Below are 18867 nucleotides of genomic sequence, written 5' to 3'. Positions count from 1 at the left end.
CATGATCCCCGCCTCTGCAGAGGACCCGCTCCCTTTTCCACAGACAGACCTTTCTAAAAAGTTGGTCTTCTTATGACATTCTCTCGCTTAAAAACTGTAAGAGCTTTTGTTCTTAAGCTGTTAAACATCATGGCGGACAGGTCGAGCCTGACATACTCACACATCCTTCTCCAGCGTCATCTCTAGCTTCCTTTCACCTTAAGTACGCATGTTTTGGATCAACTTTTATACACACTTAACAGAAACAGGTGTAGACCTTCATTTTCACATTCTTATTCGCTCATTCTATCTAGTGAACTGTATCATTCATTTTTCAGTCTGTCTCTTTCTTCTCCTCTCAAACCCTGGTCTTTCTGGCTCACTTTCAAGTTACTTTCTGTCCTTTGCCTTTGTGGTGTATGCTTCAATTATTACTCTACGCTGTTGGTGTGCTTCTCCCATGTTAGCCCTGCCCAGCTCTGCTAAACGGGAGATTAATGTTGCGCCCTTCCTTCTTTTCTGTACCTTCAATGCACAATAGCAGAGATTCAAGTAATAAAAGTTATTGAATGTGGAAGTCAATGAAAAGAACTCAGAAGCAAACTCATTTAGACTTTTCCTCTAATGGAACTACTAAGTTTAATTGTAGCAATGCCCTACTGTGGAACCTATATTATTAAATGACTGTCTTAAATCTCGAGGGTGTTTGGAGTGTAGGAATAGAATGGTAAGACTAAACCTAGTCAATGTACATTATAATATAACGGCAAAATCATATATATATATATATATATATATATATATATATATATGATTAATAAAATTGACCATTAGCACATACATCACTTTGCTTAAAATGTTGGCATATTGAGTTCTAGTTAAGCTTACAGCAGGAAGGGGCTATCCGACCACAGTAGAAGAGGGAAAATGCTTGTCTAGTATTTACAATGACCTACTGTCAATACTCAGCACTGATAAAAAGAAATCCAGGTTTTTCTTATGCCTGTCAATAAATACAGTACTTAGGAGGTAGTGTCTCATTTGGATAATAAGATCCTGTTCCCCCTGCAAAAAGTAGACATTAACCTTCTTAATAAGTGCAAAGCCCTAGGTTTGATTCCAAGCCTCACTAAGAAAGTATAATTAAATAAACATTAAACTCATAACAAACAAGAGAGTTTGCTAGTTGAGAAAATTGGTTCTGAGCTATTGAGTAAAGTGTTGAAGGTTGATTCTTCAGTGTTGTGTACCAAAATATGAACCAAATATGGTCCATATTTGAAATTCTAGGTTCCCTCATTAAAAGTCCCTTTCAAGGCTTGTGATATATGTCTTAAGTATATGTCTTATGATGTGAACAGAAATACAATTTTAGCAGAACAGACACACACTCATTTTTTTTCAGAGGCAAAGGGAGAACACACTATTCACTATCCCATTAATATTTTTTCTCTCCATTCTCCCAAGGCAAGGCTGAAATAGTGACTTCTGATCAATCAGAGGAGAAACAGGCAACCTTTACCTTTCTGCATTATTAATGACTTAAATTCCAGTCTCCAGTTTCAATAGACTCTGCAAATGAACTTTGATTCAGGGAACTTCATACATCTGAAGTTAATTGGTAAACAGAAATTACAAAGTACCTGCTTCAGAGACAACTCCATGTTCAAGATGGCTGTTGGGTGCTGCAAACAGAAGCAAAATGTCAGTAAATACATTTAGAGCTTTATATTAGTCAGTATGCTGCTTTATGTCAACCTTGGCTGTCAAGACTCTCAATGAGAGAACATGACCTTACTACTTGTTGTTTTCTTGCAGTGCGTATTGATTCAACCTTACTAGACACGAGGAAAATGTTTGAAGTATTTTATCAGAGAGAACCTAGCAGACTGTATGAGGAAATGCTGTGTTGAAATGCCCCCTAGTTATTAACAAGTTTCCACTTAGTTCTAAACCTGCGTATCTTCATGTTGGCATGAAATTCATACTAGTGTTGACAAGAAGATCTCCATCGTTATTTATTGCTCCATTTTGATGTTACTTCTATCAAAGATTCAAAACTTGTTTAGGTAGCAGCACCTGCAAAGCTAAAGTTCTGCTGTCGATGAAGATAGTTCTTATGTGACTCTTCAAGTGTCATTATTTGCTGCTTTATGATAAAATATAAAAATATAGATAGACAGACAGACAAATAAATAGATGGATGGGAGGGTAAGAGGGAGAGGAGGAAGAAGAGGAGGAGAAGAACAACTTTGATCACCGAGCTAATAGTCAATTCTTGACTCTAAGATCCATTGGAGAAGATTTGTCATCTTCCAATTATGTCCCTGCTCATGATAGAAATTCCCTGAACCTCTGTTCATTCACCCTTATGTTTGACATCAACTTTTCCCTTAGGAGCCACCCAGGATTTTGTTTTGGAAGAGGCCAGATAGCAGGTCTTGTTCTTGTTAACTTCTTGACCACTATTATCATCAGAATGTAAACAGGATCCTGGAAACCTCAGCACGATAATTAACTTTAGCCCTTCGCAGAGGAGGACTCCCTCTTTCCAGGCAGTGGATGTTTACATGGGAACAGTTTTTAATAAGCTTCTTTAACAAAACAAAAACATAAAAGAACATATTTCTAAGAAATATAACATTATTTCTAATGCCTTATTATTTGATGAAATAATTCTAAATACCACAGAGTAGCTATAAGGAATTCCTGTCACACTAAAATGTACTTATTGTTAAAAGCATAATTTAAAACAAAGAACTCTTCCTCCAGGCTTCCTAATTCCCCTTGAAGAGGCGAGAGGATTGTGGCATACATAACTTGCTATCATTGATTTTTTTTTCAGTACAGTAAACCAGGACTCCTACACATGATTCATAAACCTTTCCAGTTCTCTCAAATTCATTTGGGGAAAAATTGCACAGTAACATTCATAAAGTAGAAAAGCATCTGGGTAATAGGAGATCCCAGGCTTGACTCAGTGTGGCCACTTGACTGAATATATGCATGGAGAACGCAGTAAGGAGAAGCCACAGAGCAGCTTTCTTCTGTCAGTGACATTCAGAAGCAGAAGTGAGTGCCTTTCACACTTGCTTATGACCTGTTCCAATGCTTGGCCAGAGAAACAGTGGAAGTACATTTCAATGACTTCTCCAGGGAAAAAGAGAGAGAAAAGGCAAAGTGTGCCAGGCACTGCGCAATCTCAGCCTCTGTCCTGAGCCCCTCTCACCTTGAACACCTGAATTTCCTCCAGGACTACTTCTTCCATGTTCCACTTCTCCTTGGAAATGCTGACAACTTTGAGGACTGTTCCAATGTCTGAAAAAAGACAGACTCCTAACACCACTGCTTAGCTTTCAATATTGAGTTGAAAGAATATGTCTAGAAATCTTGAAATTTTCCCTCTCATATGCCCAAATAAAGCAATGGGAAATGAAGTCTGCTGTGAATGCTGTTTCCCTTCTAGAGCAAGAGTATTTTCATAACTGCGTATATATAACTAGTTAGTCCTATATATGACTAACTTAAATATTGTCTGAAATAACAAGTAAAATATCTTTTATTTTTAAAATGTTAAACTGCTAAAATAAAACTTACATAAACCTATTTATTTTCTCGTCAGTACATAGTAATTATATCTGTTCAATTATAAACACTAATAAAAACATATATTTATATAATTTTCTAAAATGCAAAAAAATGGACCAGAAAACATTGGAGACCTTCTCATGGGGAAGCTTACTAATCCTTCAGATACGATGTGCTTTCAGAATAATTGTTAATGAGATTAAAATTTAAAGTTGATTCAAGTTATTTTGGCTCAAACCTAAAAGAAGCTATAACTTAATGAAATATAATAAAAATGATGTTTAGAAAAGTTATCTCAAATAATTATATATTGAATGAAATGTGTCTCTGTAGCATGCCAGTATAGAAAGATAATGTAATGCTCACCACAAACATAAAAAGAGAGGTAGCACTTTGCAATTAATCTATTGAAAATATGTCTTTAAAATTCTGATCAGGAAGCTTGAAAATAGGAACATATAGTAATTTCACTATGTGTAGAAAGTGCTGAGATTATTTAATTTTTAAAAAATGACTCTAAGATGTTCAAAACTGCTAAAAACATGTTTTACAATACATAATATACTTTTTGAAGTCCCCTTATTTTTCTCAGAAAAGGTTAGGTAGTACCATCTAGTGGCTGAGTGCTCTTTATGGTACTGAACTGCTAAGGACGTATGAATGAGCTTTGGATGACCAGTGCAGATTAAATTTAGCTCCTGAGAACTAATAACGTACTAATTAAAGTTCTGACCCTTAAATAGTCATCTCGGCAGTCTCGGAAATGGAGTATCCCCTGGATTATCTGGGGTTTGTACTTGCTATCTGAAACATAATCAGGCTTGACAGCTGGTGACAAAGGCTCTAGCTATGACATGATCTTTCCAAATAAGCTTAATTTCTGCAAAACTAGTGTAGTGCTTAGATGTTAAATAATTGTAACTGTTTCACGTTATTGAGAACTTGTTCTAATAAATACCTAGCATTTAAACTCACTAATTTCCTACTGCAGAAATGCTCAGTTCCTTAGGTGCATGTATAATTCAGTACCAAGTTCTGAGGGAACATGCTATGTTTACTGCCACTAGAGTGGCCTTATTACATAATGTTTTTCTTAATTTTGAGAATCACCATATAAGCAATAATACTCTGTGTAAAAAAGTATGTGTATATAAATGTACATATAAACGTATACATGTATTTGTGATCATCATTTGAATGCACAGGCTAAACAATTTCAGAAAACATTGTATCAACTGATCTTTACTTGATTTTGGCTGACAAATATTCTGGAAGTTTTTGTTTTCTTCATCCATGAGGGATCACTTCAGTTTCTTTGACTGTAAGTGTGGTTTGAGGGTACCTGTTCCGAGAAACATGACATCGTACTGTCCGTCTTCAGCAACCACGTGATCCACCACTATCTGCGTCAGTCTGTAGTCCACATTGATTCTCTTGAAGGTGGGTGCTCCTGCCACCGGGTACACCGACTTATACATCACCGGGTGGCGCCTTATGAAGCTGACGACGTCGTCAGGAAAGTCCCGGGTGGATTTAATCAGCGGATCATAGGTTTTGCTTGGACACTGAAAAGAAATGCGCACAGGAATAAGGCCCCCGAGAGCTGCATGCCGTGGACAGTAGCGGATAGATGAGAGAGTGGAGGACTCAGCCCAATGTGCAACAAGCGCAGTCTACCGCCAATAGAGGGAAATCTGAGTCTCTTCTTGTAAACATTCATAATTAGGTGACGTTACCTAAATTTTCTAGTTTCTTCGGTGTAATCTTACTTTCTTTTAAAAGATTATGGTTTTGAACAGAAACTAATTTTTCTGTTCAAATAATTAAAATTTTAATAATTCTAATTGTAATGTAATGATACATCCCTGCAGTTCCAGAACAGGGTCAGTGCAGGAGCATCCTGGCTCAGGGGCAGCCAAGACTCATGCAGATAGGTCAGGCCATGTTTTATCATGAAACATCTCATGACCCAGTTCCAAATTTTCCAATGGAGGTACTTGAAACTTATATTGAAACCTATCATGAAAATGATCGATAAATGCAAAAATGTGATGGAAAACTTTATTTTCATATTTAAACAAAGTTAGGACTCTTTTCCAATTCAAGTACATTTATTAAAGAGTAGAAGGAACAAATCAACATGTCAAAAAATTCGCTCCAGAAGAGCTTTAACGGTTTGAAATTACAGTTATACATTTCTGCTACTGCAGCTGTGAAAATTAAACTGTGTCCCGTCCGGCATGCTCTTCCCCTAAGCCTGGGCTCTGTGAATAAACCCCAGGTCACTTCCCACCTCTGCCTAAAGCCGCTTCCTGGGAGTGCATATTGAAAAAAGAGTAGGCATAAACTGCCCTCTGGTGGTCAAACTTAATTTGTATCAAGCACAACTTGATATAAATTTACTGAATTTGATGTGCAGCTATCCAAAATAGGGAAGGAATGACATTACCATTTGAACATTTTACAAGGTATGTGTTTTTCCATAGCAGGAATTTAATTTATGTTTCAAAAACTGTATCCTGGAAAGTTGCCTTTTGTAGGAAAACATTATCATGTTTCAAATCTTGACTTTATTTTAAAATAGAAACTATATTTAATCAATGCAAGTATATAGAATAAGATGAAAGATATCAGAGAAAACAACTATTAAAAGTATTTTAGAATTATCAAAATAAAATAAAACTAAAACTAAACAAAAATTTTAAAATTTTTTAAAAAAGATGACACAGAATAAAATTCCCACTCGTTGAAAGCATTTAGATTAGACATCAATTGTAATCATACCAGTTCTTCAAAGTTTCCTCCTTGATCAAGAGGAGCATTATTAGCTTATGATCATGAAGCAATTGATCATAAATAGCTTTAATTACAAATTTCATACCAATAAACCATAATGACCCAGTATGAAAGACAGTGTCTACCAAAGAAGTTGTTCTAAAAATTTAAAAGACCTGTTAGTGATTTTCTAATTAATTGGAGAATATCTATTTTTTTACAAAAGTTTTTCATGTCTTCCATTAAGAAACTGATCCTTTGCTAATGTCTAGTCATTTGTCCCGGGCTCTCACGAAAGAGATATGTCCTGCATCATCAGCCATTGGCGTGCTGCTGCTGGAAGTCAATCTGAAGATCAAAGTCTGTGTGTTTGCTCACTGCCTTCTGCATTTCCCCTTCACCCAAGGAGAATCTGTCAACTTCACTGTGGGAGGAGCCCTATATTAAGTAGACTGAGTCAGACTTAACCGGACATCGGCACGGATAATACTGAGCTTTTTGCCGATTAGAGATGATCATTGGCGTTTTACTCAGTCACCATTTCCGAAGGGGCTCATATCTCTTAACATCTTCAGTTCAATCTGATTGATTTATCGTTAAAAGCAAGATTTTGCCTACATTGCACTTTGGAAAGAGTCCTTCAACTTAACTTTGCATCTGTAGTTACACAGTAGCCACAGTTTCAAAGGACATATTTACAAATGAAGATTCCTAGTTGCTATTCAGTTAAAGCAGGAAAGAAATTCACATAAAGGACAAACAAACAAACAAAATGTAAAGAAATATCACATCTAAGAAAGCCATATTTGGTTATTAGTTTTCCTTTAAGGATTCCCACTGAAGCTGTATATCCTAGGCGTTAGTGTGGGATATGCATAGAGTCTTGTAAATTTGCAACTATTGCCATCATTCATCTAACTATCCCTCCCCACAAAGCATCTTTAGTTGCTTCCCGTGCTTTCGTAGCACGCATTTGCCGCCTATGTAAAGCAGAAATTATGGTAGGTTACCCGAGTTCTCTTTGCTCAGTTTAAACATCGAGAAAAGGAAAAGACTGAACAGAAAGCTCTCGGTCAGACTTTAAAACGCCAAAACATTGCTGGATTTGTGCCCAAAGCTGAAGAGAAGACAGCCTGCCCAGACAAACCGGGAGATGCTAGGGTGTGGCCCTCAGCATCCGGCCCTGCTGGTTTGGCTATGTCAGAGGGCTGCAGTTGGTTAGGTGTGACCCTGTAATGCTTGGCAGGTCTGGGTGTTTGTGTTGGGCCTTCGGGAGGGCAGCAGGAAGCGGTGGATAAGAAGAGAAGAAAAATGGCTTTTTGAGAGACCGTTGTTGTGGCAAGGCACCAGGCAGCTGTGAAGTTTCTCCGCTCAACGCTGTCAGCTGCTTTCTGATCTGCCAGGTCCTGTTTTCCTCTTAAACTAATCGAGGAATGACCAGCGGGCGTGAGAGAAGTCATGGCTCAAGGAGAAACCAAACCGGGGGAAATAAACAGGACGATTTATGTGTGATAGGTAAAAGAAATATGGTTTTTACTTTAACTTGAAAATACACATTTTGTAAGTGGAATTTTATCCCCCTGATTATTCCTCTAAAGATCGGTCTGAAATAGACCTGTAAAGAAAAACCCTGTATTAGGAACTAGAGTAGGGAGGGGAGATCTGCATAATATTTAGCCATAGGGGTGCAGTAACAAAAAAAGACTCTTTATTAGTGATTGGGGTGGGGGAAGAGATCTGCCTAATATATAGTTATTAAGGTATAATAAACTATGCAAAAATTAATCCAAAGAACTTGAACTTTCTGAACCCTGCTCCCTGTCCATCAGATACCCTTTCCCTTACAGCAATTCCCACAAGAGAAAAATTAAAATATTATTGCATATAGTGGGTAGTTGGAAAATTGGGGACCCCGGTTGAGAAGCCAAGGTTGTGCCTTTTAAACAGCTGAAAACCAGGGTGAAAAGTGAATGTATGTTTAAAATAAGTGGACTCTCACTGTTTCTGGAGAAGTACCCTAGATCTAATTAGTCATAGGGAGGTTGTGATGTCTGTTGTGTCAGACTCCCCAAAAGGTTCAGGTTTAGAATGATGTGTTTCTTGAGGTACAGTGCTATTGTCAACCAAGAAATTCACAGAATTCTCATAGTATGTGCAGTACCAATAACTGAACAGTGTCCACCTGGAAAACTAAAGCTATGAAAATCAATGATATTACCTCTGACTCCATTTAGTTTCAAACAACAAAACAGAGGATTAGTCGGAAGAACCATTTGTTTTGATTATTAAAACACAGCAGAGTAAGTTGACAGTAAACACAATAGTCATTTCGGAAGGAAGCAAAGGTGAATTACTATTTTTACAAAGTTTGAAAACTGGCTGGCAATCATTTCTGGGTAGTGGATCACATCTTTCTCACAAACATCTACATTGTGAAAGCCAATGCTCTTTTCAGCTTTGGATGAAGAATGCTTTAAAACTGAAATCTCCTTCTCAGTCAACACTGGGCAGCATTTTACATTAATATGTAAATTCAGAAATTCCTTATCAGGAGTTGGGGAATAGTTCAATCCATAGAATGCTAGCCACACAAATGTGGGGAACCTGAATTCCAATCTCAAGTAGCCAGCTTTGTTTGAACACACCTGTAATCCCAGTATTGGAGGTACAGAGAGGAGGATACCTAGGGTTGCTGGCAAGATACAAGACAGTACTGGCAATTTTGTGATCTCTTCCAGATTCACCGAGAAAGCCTTCCTCCAAAGTAATACTATACAGAGAGTGACAGAGAAAGATATCCAACACCACCTTCAGGATTTCAGATGTACATGTATACACATGAATATACATAACACATACAAAGTAAACACAGCAGACACACACACACACACATACAACTTCTTTGTCAACACAGAATAAAACTGTAAAATAAACTCCCTTATTTGCTAAAATTGTATTGAATTATTTCTAATAGATCAAATCTCAAAATTGAAATCATCCTTTACAGATCTTTCTGAGACTGAGGTATTTTTCAGACTATTGTTTTTATCCTGCATTCAGTTTGGTTTTCATGTCTGATTTGTACCATTCTTTGTTTCACTTTTGTTTTGAAATTTCATTTCAGTCAGAACCTGACATCACCAAACAAACAGAAAAGTAAAGATCCTACAAATTCAGCTGAATAAAACATGGTTTGCTAGCTGCTCTTTCCAGACACCAGAGGGCAGAAGAATCACGGAGGTAAAATCTCTGTGACTCTGTAAGTTTATTAAGTTAAAGCATCGTGGACTAGGAATTGAGATTTGGCATTGGTCCACAGTGGTACAACATCCTACCTAAACCAAGGAAATTAAACAAGATAAAATGAACCGTGCCTGTAAATATTTAACTGAGGTCCCTCCTGGGATATAAACTCGGTGTTCAATCATAAAAGTAATATAGATACAGAATATACAAAACCAAAGACTCTAACCAATGTACAAGAAGCAAATTCTGTATTCAGCAATCTTTCATTGAAGTTAGAAGTATTTCCATATATTAAAATAAAAATATCAAGTGTCACAAGGCTACAGAGTTTCATTGTAATTGTGTAGAGGACAGACCAGGCCTAGGAGAAGCAATTCAAGATTCTAATTATTAGTATTTATGAAAATGTCAGTCATAGGAATGTGCAGTTGCAATTTTATATAAAACTCCTGAATTGGAGGAAGAGCATAGTTTTGTACTTTTAATAAGCACAGATAGAAGAGTATGGGAGAAAATAAAATAAATATTATTAGTTTTAGATAGGTTATGTTGGCATATATTTGTGGGGGAAATGTTAAGAAAGAGGTAAATATTATATCAAAAGACAAGGGAAGGACTGACTGGAAAACTCCTCCTAGCCCTTTCGGTCTGCTGCTTGGGTAATTTGAGATTGGGTATACTATTTAATTACTTTGGACACTAATTTCCTCCAGTGTAATATGAGGGTGAGTTATGATGTCTCTATCACTCATTCTAACTCATACATTCTCAAATTTTACAAGGGTGGTCACTTGATAGTCTGTGAAACCTAATTTCACTGATTTTATGAATGTGGTTATTTAAAGTGATAAAGTTCATTTGGTACAAGCACTTGCGTAATACATTTTCACATCAACTACATGGTATTTCCAACTCAACGTCAGCATTACAATTTAAATTAATTTATTTTCAATAAATAAAATACTTGCAATGTAGAAACAGGATGATCATTAAAACAAATAAAATAGTAAAGAGTTATTGAAACATAACTGAACAAATGAATACAAAAATTTAAAAATGTAGGCATTCTTTTAGCCATTTCAAAATTTGGTCATAACTATTTTGAGGGTACAGCAGCAGATCAGCATATTTGACATATTTTGTTTTCTCTTTTATCACTGATGAAAAACACTAACATATGCATCTTCTGGTGTGTGGGAGTCAGTAACTGCCATTTCGGAGGAATGACTGTGTGCTTAGATGTGTCACGTAATGAGTATTCTTTAAGGTTTCCACAGCATTTACGGCTTTTTCAGGCGGTGGCTGAGAAAAAGGTGACAGCAAACCTCACCGCAGTCTCTTTCACTTATAACTTCAAGGCAATGTTGGTATGGAGTTATTTTGATAACTGTGTTCAATGAATGAGTATGGTAAGATTCCGTGGCTGTGCCTGTGTATCAAAATTATTTATTGTATTTAATGTAGATGGCCCCGATTCCAAACCCTTCCACTTACAATACCCAGATGATTTGGGGGGGGGGGGGGGCGGACACACAGCCAAAACCAAAACTGTAATGGCTTGAATTAAATCGGTATCTGAAAGTAGTGTAATCATTTCTAGTATTATTGCAATCCTATTCTAAGTAACAAAGATGTGGGACAACTAAGTATTCCCTGATAGATGAACACATAATAAGAACGTACACACACACACACACACACACACACACACACACACCACTGGAATACGATGAGCTATAAAAAAAGTAAAAAGAATTCTACCATATGTAACGTGAAAGAGCTTTTAGGGTACTGCTTGGTAAAGCAATCCATTCGCAGATGTCTGGAATTGACTTATATGAAGTACCAATGTAGGTAAAGTCACAGAACCAGGGAACAATATGGTGGCTATCAAGGGACAGGTAGTAGAGAAGAGAGAGAGTTGGAAACAATGGACACATCATCTCAGCCAAGATGAATGAGCTCTACCTGCTATGCAACCTTTAGCTCCACACTGCGTACTCATGTATTGCAAACTGTCAAGGCCTACATATGTGAATCCGTTCCACCCTGACTAAAGGTCAAGGAGTTTGAGCTTATTTTTACTCCTTCAAAGTTGTTGACAACAGGTGTGGCTACAAACAAGAGATCCCGACCTAGGGTGTGGTTAATTAGTATTTTGAGTATAGGGCTGAATCCACTCGACTTTGCTATTCCTGCTCCTCCAAAGAAGTTTGGCTTTGGTAGGAGGTTCCAGGGAGCAGCTGCCTGTAGAATACTTGCTCTATTCCTTATATGAGGTTAACACAACCTGTGGCCTCCCTCTTCCCTTTGGAGTGAAGTACATAATCGTGTGGAAAATAAAGATGAGTGATTCAGGGCTGAGTACTCACTGAATGCCCCTCCTGGTGTTATTCTGACTTTTATGTCTCTTACATTTCTCTCCTTTTTGCTTAATAATTCTAATCCTCACACTCCTATCCTGGAACGTGCAAATGTCATTCAGGCTGGACTCCAGCAGATGTTGGCCCAACTTGCAGTTTATGGCAGATGGCCCCCAACGTTTGGCTTACGTCAGCAAATTAAATGAGAAGTTATATCCCAGGCGAGGTGGGACTCTTTCAGTGACGTGGTTGCCTGAGAGTCACCCTGGCTCCTGAAGGAAATTTCTCACCCATGTAAATGACACCAGTAAACCCATTGGCCCAGTCTAGCTGGAGATGTAATGGGTTTTTGTGTTTGTGTGGCTCTCATTGGGTTCTTTCTGTTGTTTTCACATTTCCCCAGAAAAAGTCACCCTCTTTCCAAATATATAAATTAATAAATAAATAAATAAACAGCAACATATTACAAATATAAAATTATCCACAGAAATAACAAATACCCTCCCAAATAAACTAGTTAACTAAAATAAAAGAATAATTAATACCTAACGGGTAAGACAAAATATCCTGGAAAAATTCATATTGAGAAAAATAATGATAATAATAATATAGAAATAGCTGCATAATAATACATACAAGTTTAGTTACACTACATACAATGAAATCAGGAAGATAAGAAAGCTCAACTACCAATTATTTTTCTCCTAATAATAAGCACAAAAGTGCAATACAAAGTAGAATTTAAAGGGCTAAAATTTCTCTTGATGATTATTTTAGATGTCTTGGTGGAAATATTTAGCTATCCTTAAGTAGGCATACAGAACATTAACCTTTTTGATACTAAGGTTTGAGGAACCTGTAGTTTACAAAGACAGAAACGTGCTCTTCAGTTATTTGTGGGTACATGTGTGTTCTCTCATGTCTATGTTCACATGCATATCTGTTCACCTGCATATGAATCACAGGGTCAATATGGATGTCTTCAATTGTTTTATGCCTTATTTTTGAAGACAATGTCTCCCATTGATCCTGAAGCTCAGGAATTTGGCTAGACTGGCAGGCCACGAAGCCCAAGGGATCTTCCTATCTTTGCCTCCTCAGCAGTAGGAGGGATTACAGAACTACGGCAGCATCCAATCTTGTTTTATTTTGTTTGTTTGTTTTGTTTTTCTTGAGACAGGGTGGTTCTTGGTAGCCCTGTCTGTCCTGGAACTTTCTCTGTAGACCAGACTGACTTTGAACTCAGAGCTCAAAGATCTGACTGCTTCTGTCTCCCAAGTGCTGGGGGTAAAGGCGTGCATCATCATGGTTGGTACATCCAGTTTTTTATCTAGTATTCAGGGATTTACCCACAGACCCTCTCACTTTCACAGTTACTGGGAACCATTACCCAAGCCCATATTTTATAGCAAATACATAAATTATAAAATACATTTTACTTTTTCTCATCTGTCTTTAAATATGGTTTACAGCATTTGAAAATAAATGTAGACTAAGATGAGTCCTCCTCCTCCCCTCCACCTCCCCACTCGTACCAGTAGCTTCCCTATCTAGCCTGCTTAAGGGTCGGCTGCTTAGGGACCAGCCTCAAATTCACAATCTTCTTACTAAATCCTTCAGCCTGCTGTGATTACAGGTATATACCATTAAAATTTCCTGTACTCTAAGTTATTTAGAAACTCTTCTACTCTAAGAATTGTAAATTATTTTAAAGTTCAGCATAATAAATAAAAAATGAATGCATATCAAGAGCTTTTAAAAAAAGAAATAGACACTAAGAAATCCTAGAGGCATATGAAAGATAAAAGCAGAGATGGAGAAACAAAACTATTATTCATTTGACATTTTCATGTGATTTACAATTTTTCATTCTGGACAACTAAATTGACATATCTGCACTAAATTCTGTAATAACATCACAATACAAACAATAGAACATAGTCCACTGTGTTCCTTAATACTTAAAATTGTCATTCAAAAACTTTTAAGTTTATTTGAATAATAGAAACATTAATTCATCTCTATAAACAAATAATAGTTATTTCAAAATCAACAGCAAGCATATCGGCTTTAAGAAACGTCATAGTTGGTAATAAAAGAATTGGGAGTTGAGTGTAACATGAGGGAAATAATTCAGTTATTCAGTTGGGTACATACCGTTCCGGGTCGGGGATAAGGTATCCTTCCATCATACTGGACCCAGCGATGGTCTGCACTTTCCTTATGAGCATAGGGGCCATTAAAAACAGCTCTGATGTCAGCCATACTGTACACACAGACAGCAGAGCCCTTGAAGATGGAGCTGAAAGAAAGGGACGCGATCCAGTCATTCATCCAGTGTGCACATAACTGTGCCCAAGAGCTTTGTGGAGAACAGATGGCACATTCTAGTTGATAGGCATTGACAAAATATGTGCCTACGTCTTGAAGGAGTACTTATCGACAAGTAGTTTTGATTGACATGTGAGGACTATAAGTGTCTTACAGGTAGGTAATGGAAGCATGAAGCAAGGAGGGTGCGGGAGGACTGCCAAGTGGATCATCATGGATCCTCAGGGGACAGGTGACAACAGTGATTCTCAACCTTTCTAACGCTGCGACCCTTTAATACAGCTCCTCATGCTGTGGTGACCCCGACCATAAAATTATTTTCATTGCTACTTCATAACTGTATTTGCTACTGTTATGAATAACAACGTAAATATCTGGTATGCAGGCTATCTGATACGTGACCCAAGGGGGGTCACGACGAACATGTTGGGAACCAATGATGCAGAAAAACTGTAGGCTAGAAATGATTAAATATGATGCTCACTCACATATTGTTTAGTTTTTGAAATCATTATAATACTTACAAAGAGATTAAAATGTAAGAAGTTATATCATCTGTATTTAAAACAGTAATCATTTTATAAACCATACCATTTATCTTAGGTTGTCGGACTCGTTGCATGTGTGTTTGCTGACTTAAACATTTTCCTGGCCTTTGTCATCCCACTAAAAGTGCGTGCATATCCAGAGTTTGGATAACAAATTTGTTGTTCACATCATTTTGTTAAATAAAGCAGAAATAAACTTTCATTGCTTGAACTGGGCTTATGAATTCCAGTCGCTTACTTAACACTTAATGTGGTCATAATCATGTGGTTTCAGCAGACATACTAAGCAGCTAAAATTTTCCCAGGAATTCTAAAACTGTACAAGACAGAGATGACAATTGTTAGCACCCTTTAGGGATTGATTTTTTTTTTTTGCTTTATTCCTGGAAAGTAAAATACATTTTCTTTGAGGCTTACTCTGAAAACTAAGAAGGACCTTTCTCACCGAATGACATCATCCCTGCTTTACATAAACTAATGATTCTTCAGCATTTGGAAGCTCAATCATTAACAGTCTTGGAATGGTATCAATGGGAAACATCAGAAGGTAAGGGTAAGCAAGCAGATAGGAGGACATTGTGATAATAATCAATATCTGTCTATTATATTTTAAAGAAATAATATACCATTATCAAAGGGCAATTATGTCTTTTCGCTAGACAAAGATATGACATGCATTCTAAAATTACCGCCGTCTTCAAGGTAACATTAAAAATAAAACAACAAAGAACACGCAGAACAGAGAGCTGTTTTGTGACTTTACACCCTGGGTGGGCAGAAATTTGATAGGAAAAAAAATGAAAGAAGTATCTTGGGGCTCTGTCTCCCTGGCACATATCTACATCTGTGTGTGGAACACACATCAACTTCAAAGAAGAATTTTGTATGGAAAGGGGCCAAGACAACTAGAGCTGAGATACTTGAGCCACTGCAGGCAATTGCTCCTCTTGCATTTTTTAAATATTCTTTGCACATTAATAGAAAAATGGATTCCTAAACAGCACATCTTGGGGTGTCTTTGTAATATCCACATTAAAATATTTTCTTCTTCGGTCTCACAATTGATCAAATATTCTTTGTTTGCTGATATATTTTGAATCCACGAAAATTTCAAGCTTTTAAGGGGCTCATCATGGAGAGAAAAAGTGGTAAATTTATTCAAATAGAGACACCAGAGTCATTTCTTTCATTGTCTATAACAATCCCTCCAAGTCCTCCAATACTAACGTCTAAGCACATTGGTAAAGAGTTAAGGGAAGATGCGTGCAAAACTGAGAAGAATTCTAGGTATACAGTGAAAGGGTCTGTGTACTCGAAACAGAGTCAAAAGTAAGTCATTGAATAAAACAGGATGAAGACAAAAGAGGCCACACCTTTATAAAGAGTTTGTAGATGCCACTACAAACTCATGGAAGTCATGTAATCTCAGCAATATTACAAGGCAGCACTATGCAGAAACCAGACAAGAACATAGGTATGAAAATGAGGACAAGCTTCAGGCTGGCCTTATTGGTAGGAATTGGCCACTAATCTTAGAGAGCAGTTCAGTGGACTGTTCAGAGCTGCCACGTCCGCCTGTTGGGGTAACAAGGGGGTTGTGATACAGATGGTTTGAGGTCAACAGTGCTCTGTCCTCTGATGAATTACAGCTTCATCAATTAACTCAGTCCCTCATTCATGTATTTCTTCCTCTATGGTTATACATACGGAAAGCACTAATTATGAATATTACATGTATATGTTTTTGACCTAACCATTTTATACTGTGACTTCATATTAGAGACATGCCTGTTAATGTGTGCAGTGGCATGAGTGCAGGTGAGTCAATGATGCATCATGAATACCAAAAAAAATAAAAGCCTGTAAACCATAGGACCACAGGAATATACTGGGGGCTGGGTGAAAGTTAGCTGTGATAATTAGGATAGAGCTACCGTGCTGGTGTGAAGAGAACTAATATGAATACATTTCTCAGACACTAATACCAGGTCCAATGATAAAAATATTTGTGCTACACAACCATGAAGGGAAATTAAAAAGATCATACAGCTATTGTAATAGTTTGAACATAAGGTACCCATAATAGACTCATTTTCTTTTAAATAACTGTTTCCAAGTCAGTAGTGCTATTCTTTGATGTTGGGCGGGCGATGGGACCTTGCAGAGAAAGTAGGTCTCTGGGTAGTAGACCTTGATGATTATAGCCCCACCCTCCTTCTGGCCCCTGTCTTGCTTTGCTTCATAATTTCCTCAAGTGTGAGCAAGATTTTTCTAAGAACAAGGGCATGTCATAATGAATTATATCTTGGAAGGTTGAGTCATTTCTCTTAAAAATTGCTTCTTTTGAGTATTTGGTCACAGTGATAGCTAGAGTAGCTTCTAATGCAGAGCGGAGATGAAGCATCGTGGACGGATATTAGCACGCCAACGCCTGTGAAACAAACTAGTCAACAACTATTTGGCTCCTATACATGAAAAACTTCAAGGACAAAAGCATTCTCTTTGGGGCTGGAGAGATGGCTCAGGGGATTATAGGTTTCCAATATCCAATGCAGACAGTTCACAACTGTCTGTTAATCCAACTTCAAATCCAGATACAAAGTATCATATTTGATGCCATATTCTGACCTCTATGGGCCTCCGCACACACTTGCACTTACACACACATGGACACAAACACATGACAATAAAATATATAAATAAGAAAGCTCTTTTTAAAGCTTGAAGTAAGAAAGTACAGAATGGACTGGCATCAGACTCACCAGATATGAGAGTTTGACACGGCCACAAAGATCCTCATTATTCAGCACAGACAAACAACATACACAAATCAAACAGGTAGCATTTCGGTGTGTCAGCTTCACCAGGCTAACATATTCAACTATTCAAATAAAAGGCTTATTACTCGGATGAATGTATTTAATAGATACGATCAAATTACATGATCAGTTCATTTTAGGGAGATGATCTTTGATAATCTGGGTGAATAGATTCACAAACATTATAAAACCCAGCAAAAATATGCTCAGATTCCGTCACTGAAGTAACTTGTGCTATGCTGAGAATTCAACTCCCTACCTTTTCCCAATAGCCTGACTTTTGGTTTTTGGAATTTCCTAGCAAAATCCCAAATCCTGTAACCTAATTTCTTCGAATAAATCTCTTCATATGTTAGGGAAAAAAAAGACTTGTGTTCAACCTACCTGGTTGTGGTAAAGACTCCATATACTACAGGATTTCTTTCATCTCTCGTAGGGAGTAAATAAATGTCTTCTGTTAATGGAAAAATAATTATGTACCATATTTTTCTTTTTCAGTCGTACATTTGCTTTTTAATAATATATAATAGTTCAAGAACTCTAAGCAACATAAAGATGAATCACTACAGTATTAAGGACTTAAGGGTAAAAGCTTTCTCACGAGCTATGTGGCATAACCTCTTAGTGGGATGTGTCAATCAAGTGTAAATGAGATGACTCAGTTGGCAGTCGCCATGACTATATTTAATTAAGAGTCTGTGATTCCATATAAAATGGAAACCAGAGACCAAAGAAACATTTTACCCAACAGTTTAAAAACATGTTGTGCTGCAATGGGCCGAGCCTCGTCTGTCAATGTGAAAATATGAGCATGTGCAGTGGATACAGCACTAAAATGTCTTTTTAATTGATTTTTATTGAGCTTTACATTTTCTCTCCTCCCCTCCCTACTTTTCTGCTCCCCTTCCACCCTCTCCCAAGGTCCCCATGTTCCCAATTTACTCAGGAGTAAGCTGTTTTGCAGGATTATGCGAGATATGGGTGTGTTTATTTTCAATATGAGTAAAGCATATAACACTGAGGAAATAAGTAGAGGAATTAACCATTCTGCATGCTCGAAAATAAAATTAGAAGAAAAAAACTAACAATGTTGGCTTTATGTGCAACTAACATCTTTTCAGAACTAGATTTTAGAGGAATAAAAAAGAAGAAATGAAAAGAAATCTGTCTGTAGTCTCTCTAAATATGTTTTGAGTGGATGACCATGGTCAACAAGTC

The 18867-nt window shown here is 37.2% G+C and overlaps 1 protein-coding gene across 1 annotated transcript in view; it reads right to left on the bottom strand.

Annotated features, from left to right (window-relative positions):
- The window catches only part of Sema3d (semaphorin 3D), a 193627-nt gene that overhangs the window by 22284 nt on the left and 152476 nt on the right, over positions 1 to 18867 (bottom strand). Inside the window, exons 10-14 of the mRNA XM_048433583.3 lie at positions 18034 to 18103; positions 14109 to 14253; positions 4910 to 5132; positions 3209 to 3297; positions 1623 to 1664 (exon numbers count right to left, since the gene is read on the bottom strand). Of these exons, the coding sequence (XP_048289540.3) occupies positions 1623 to 1664; positions 3209 to 3297; positions 4910 to 5132; positions 14109 to 14253; positions 18034 to 18103 (569 nt within the window). The remainder of the gene's footprint in view (positions 1 to 1622; positions 1665 to 3208; positions 3298 to 4909; positions 5133 to 14108; positions 14254 to 18033; positions 18104 to 18867) is intronic.

The sequence above is a fragment of the Myodes glareolus genome, chromosome 27 (genome assembly GCF_982192425.1).
Source record: "Myodes glareolus chromosome 27, mMyoGla1.1, whole genome shotgun sequence".
Lineage (NCBI taxonomy): Eukaryota > Metazoa > Chordata > Mammalia > Rodentia > Cricetidae > Myodes > Myodes glareolus.
The sequence above is the reverse complement of the archived record's forward strand: the minus strand, read 5'-3'. Positions and strand labels throughout refer to the sequence as shown.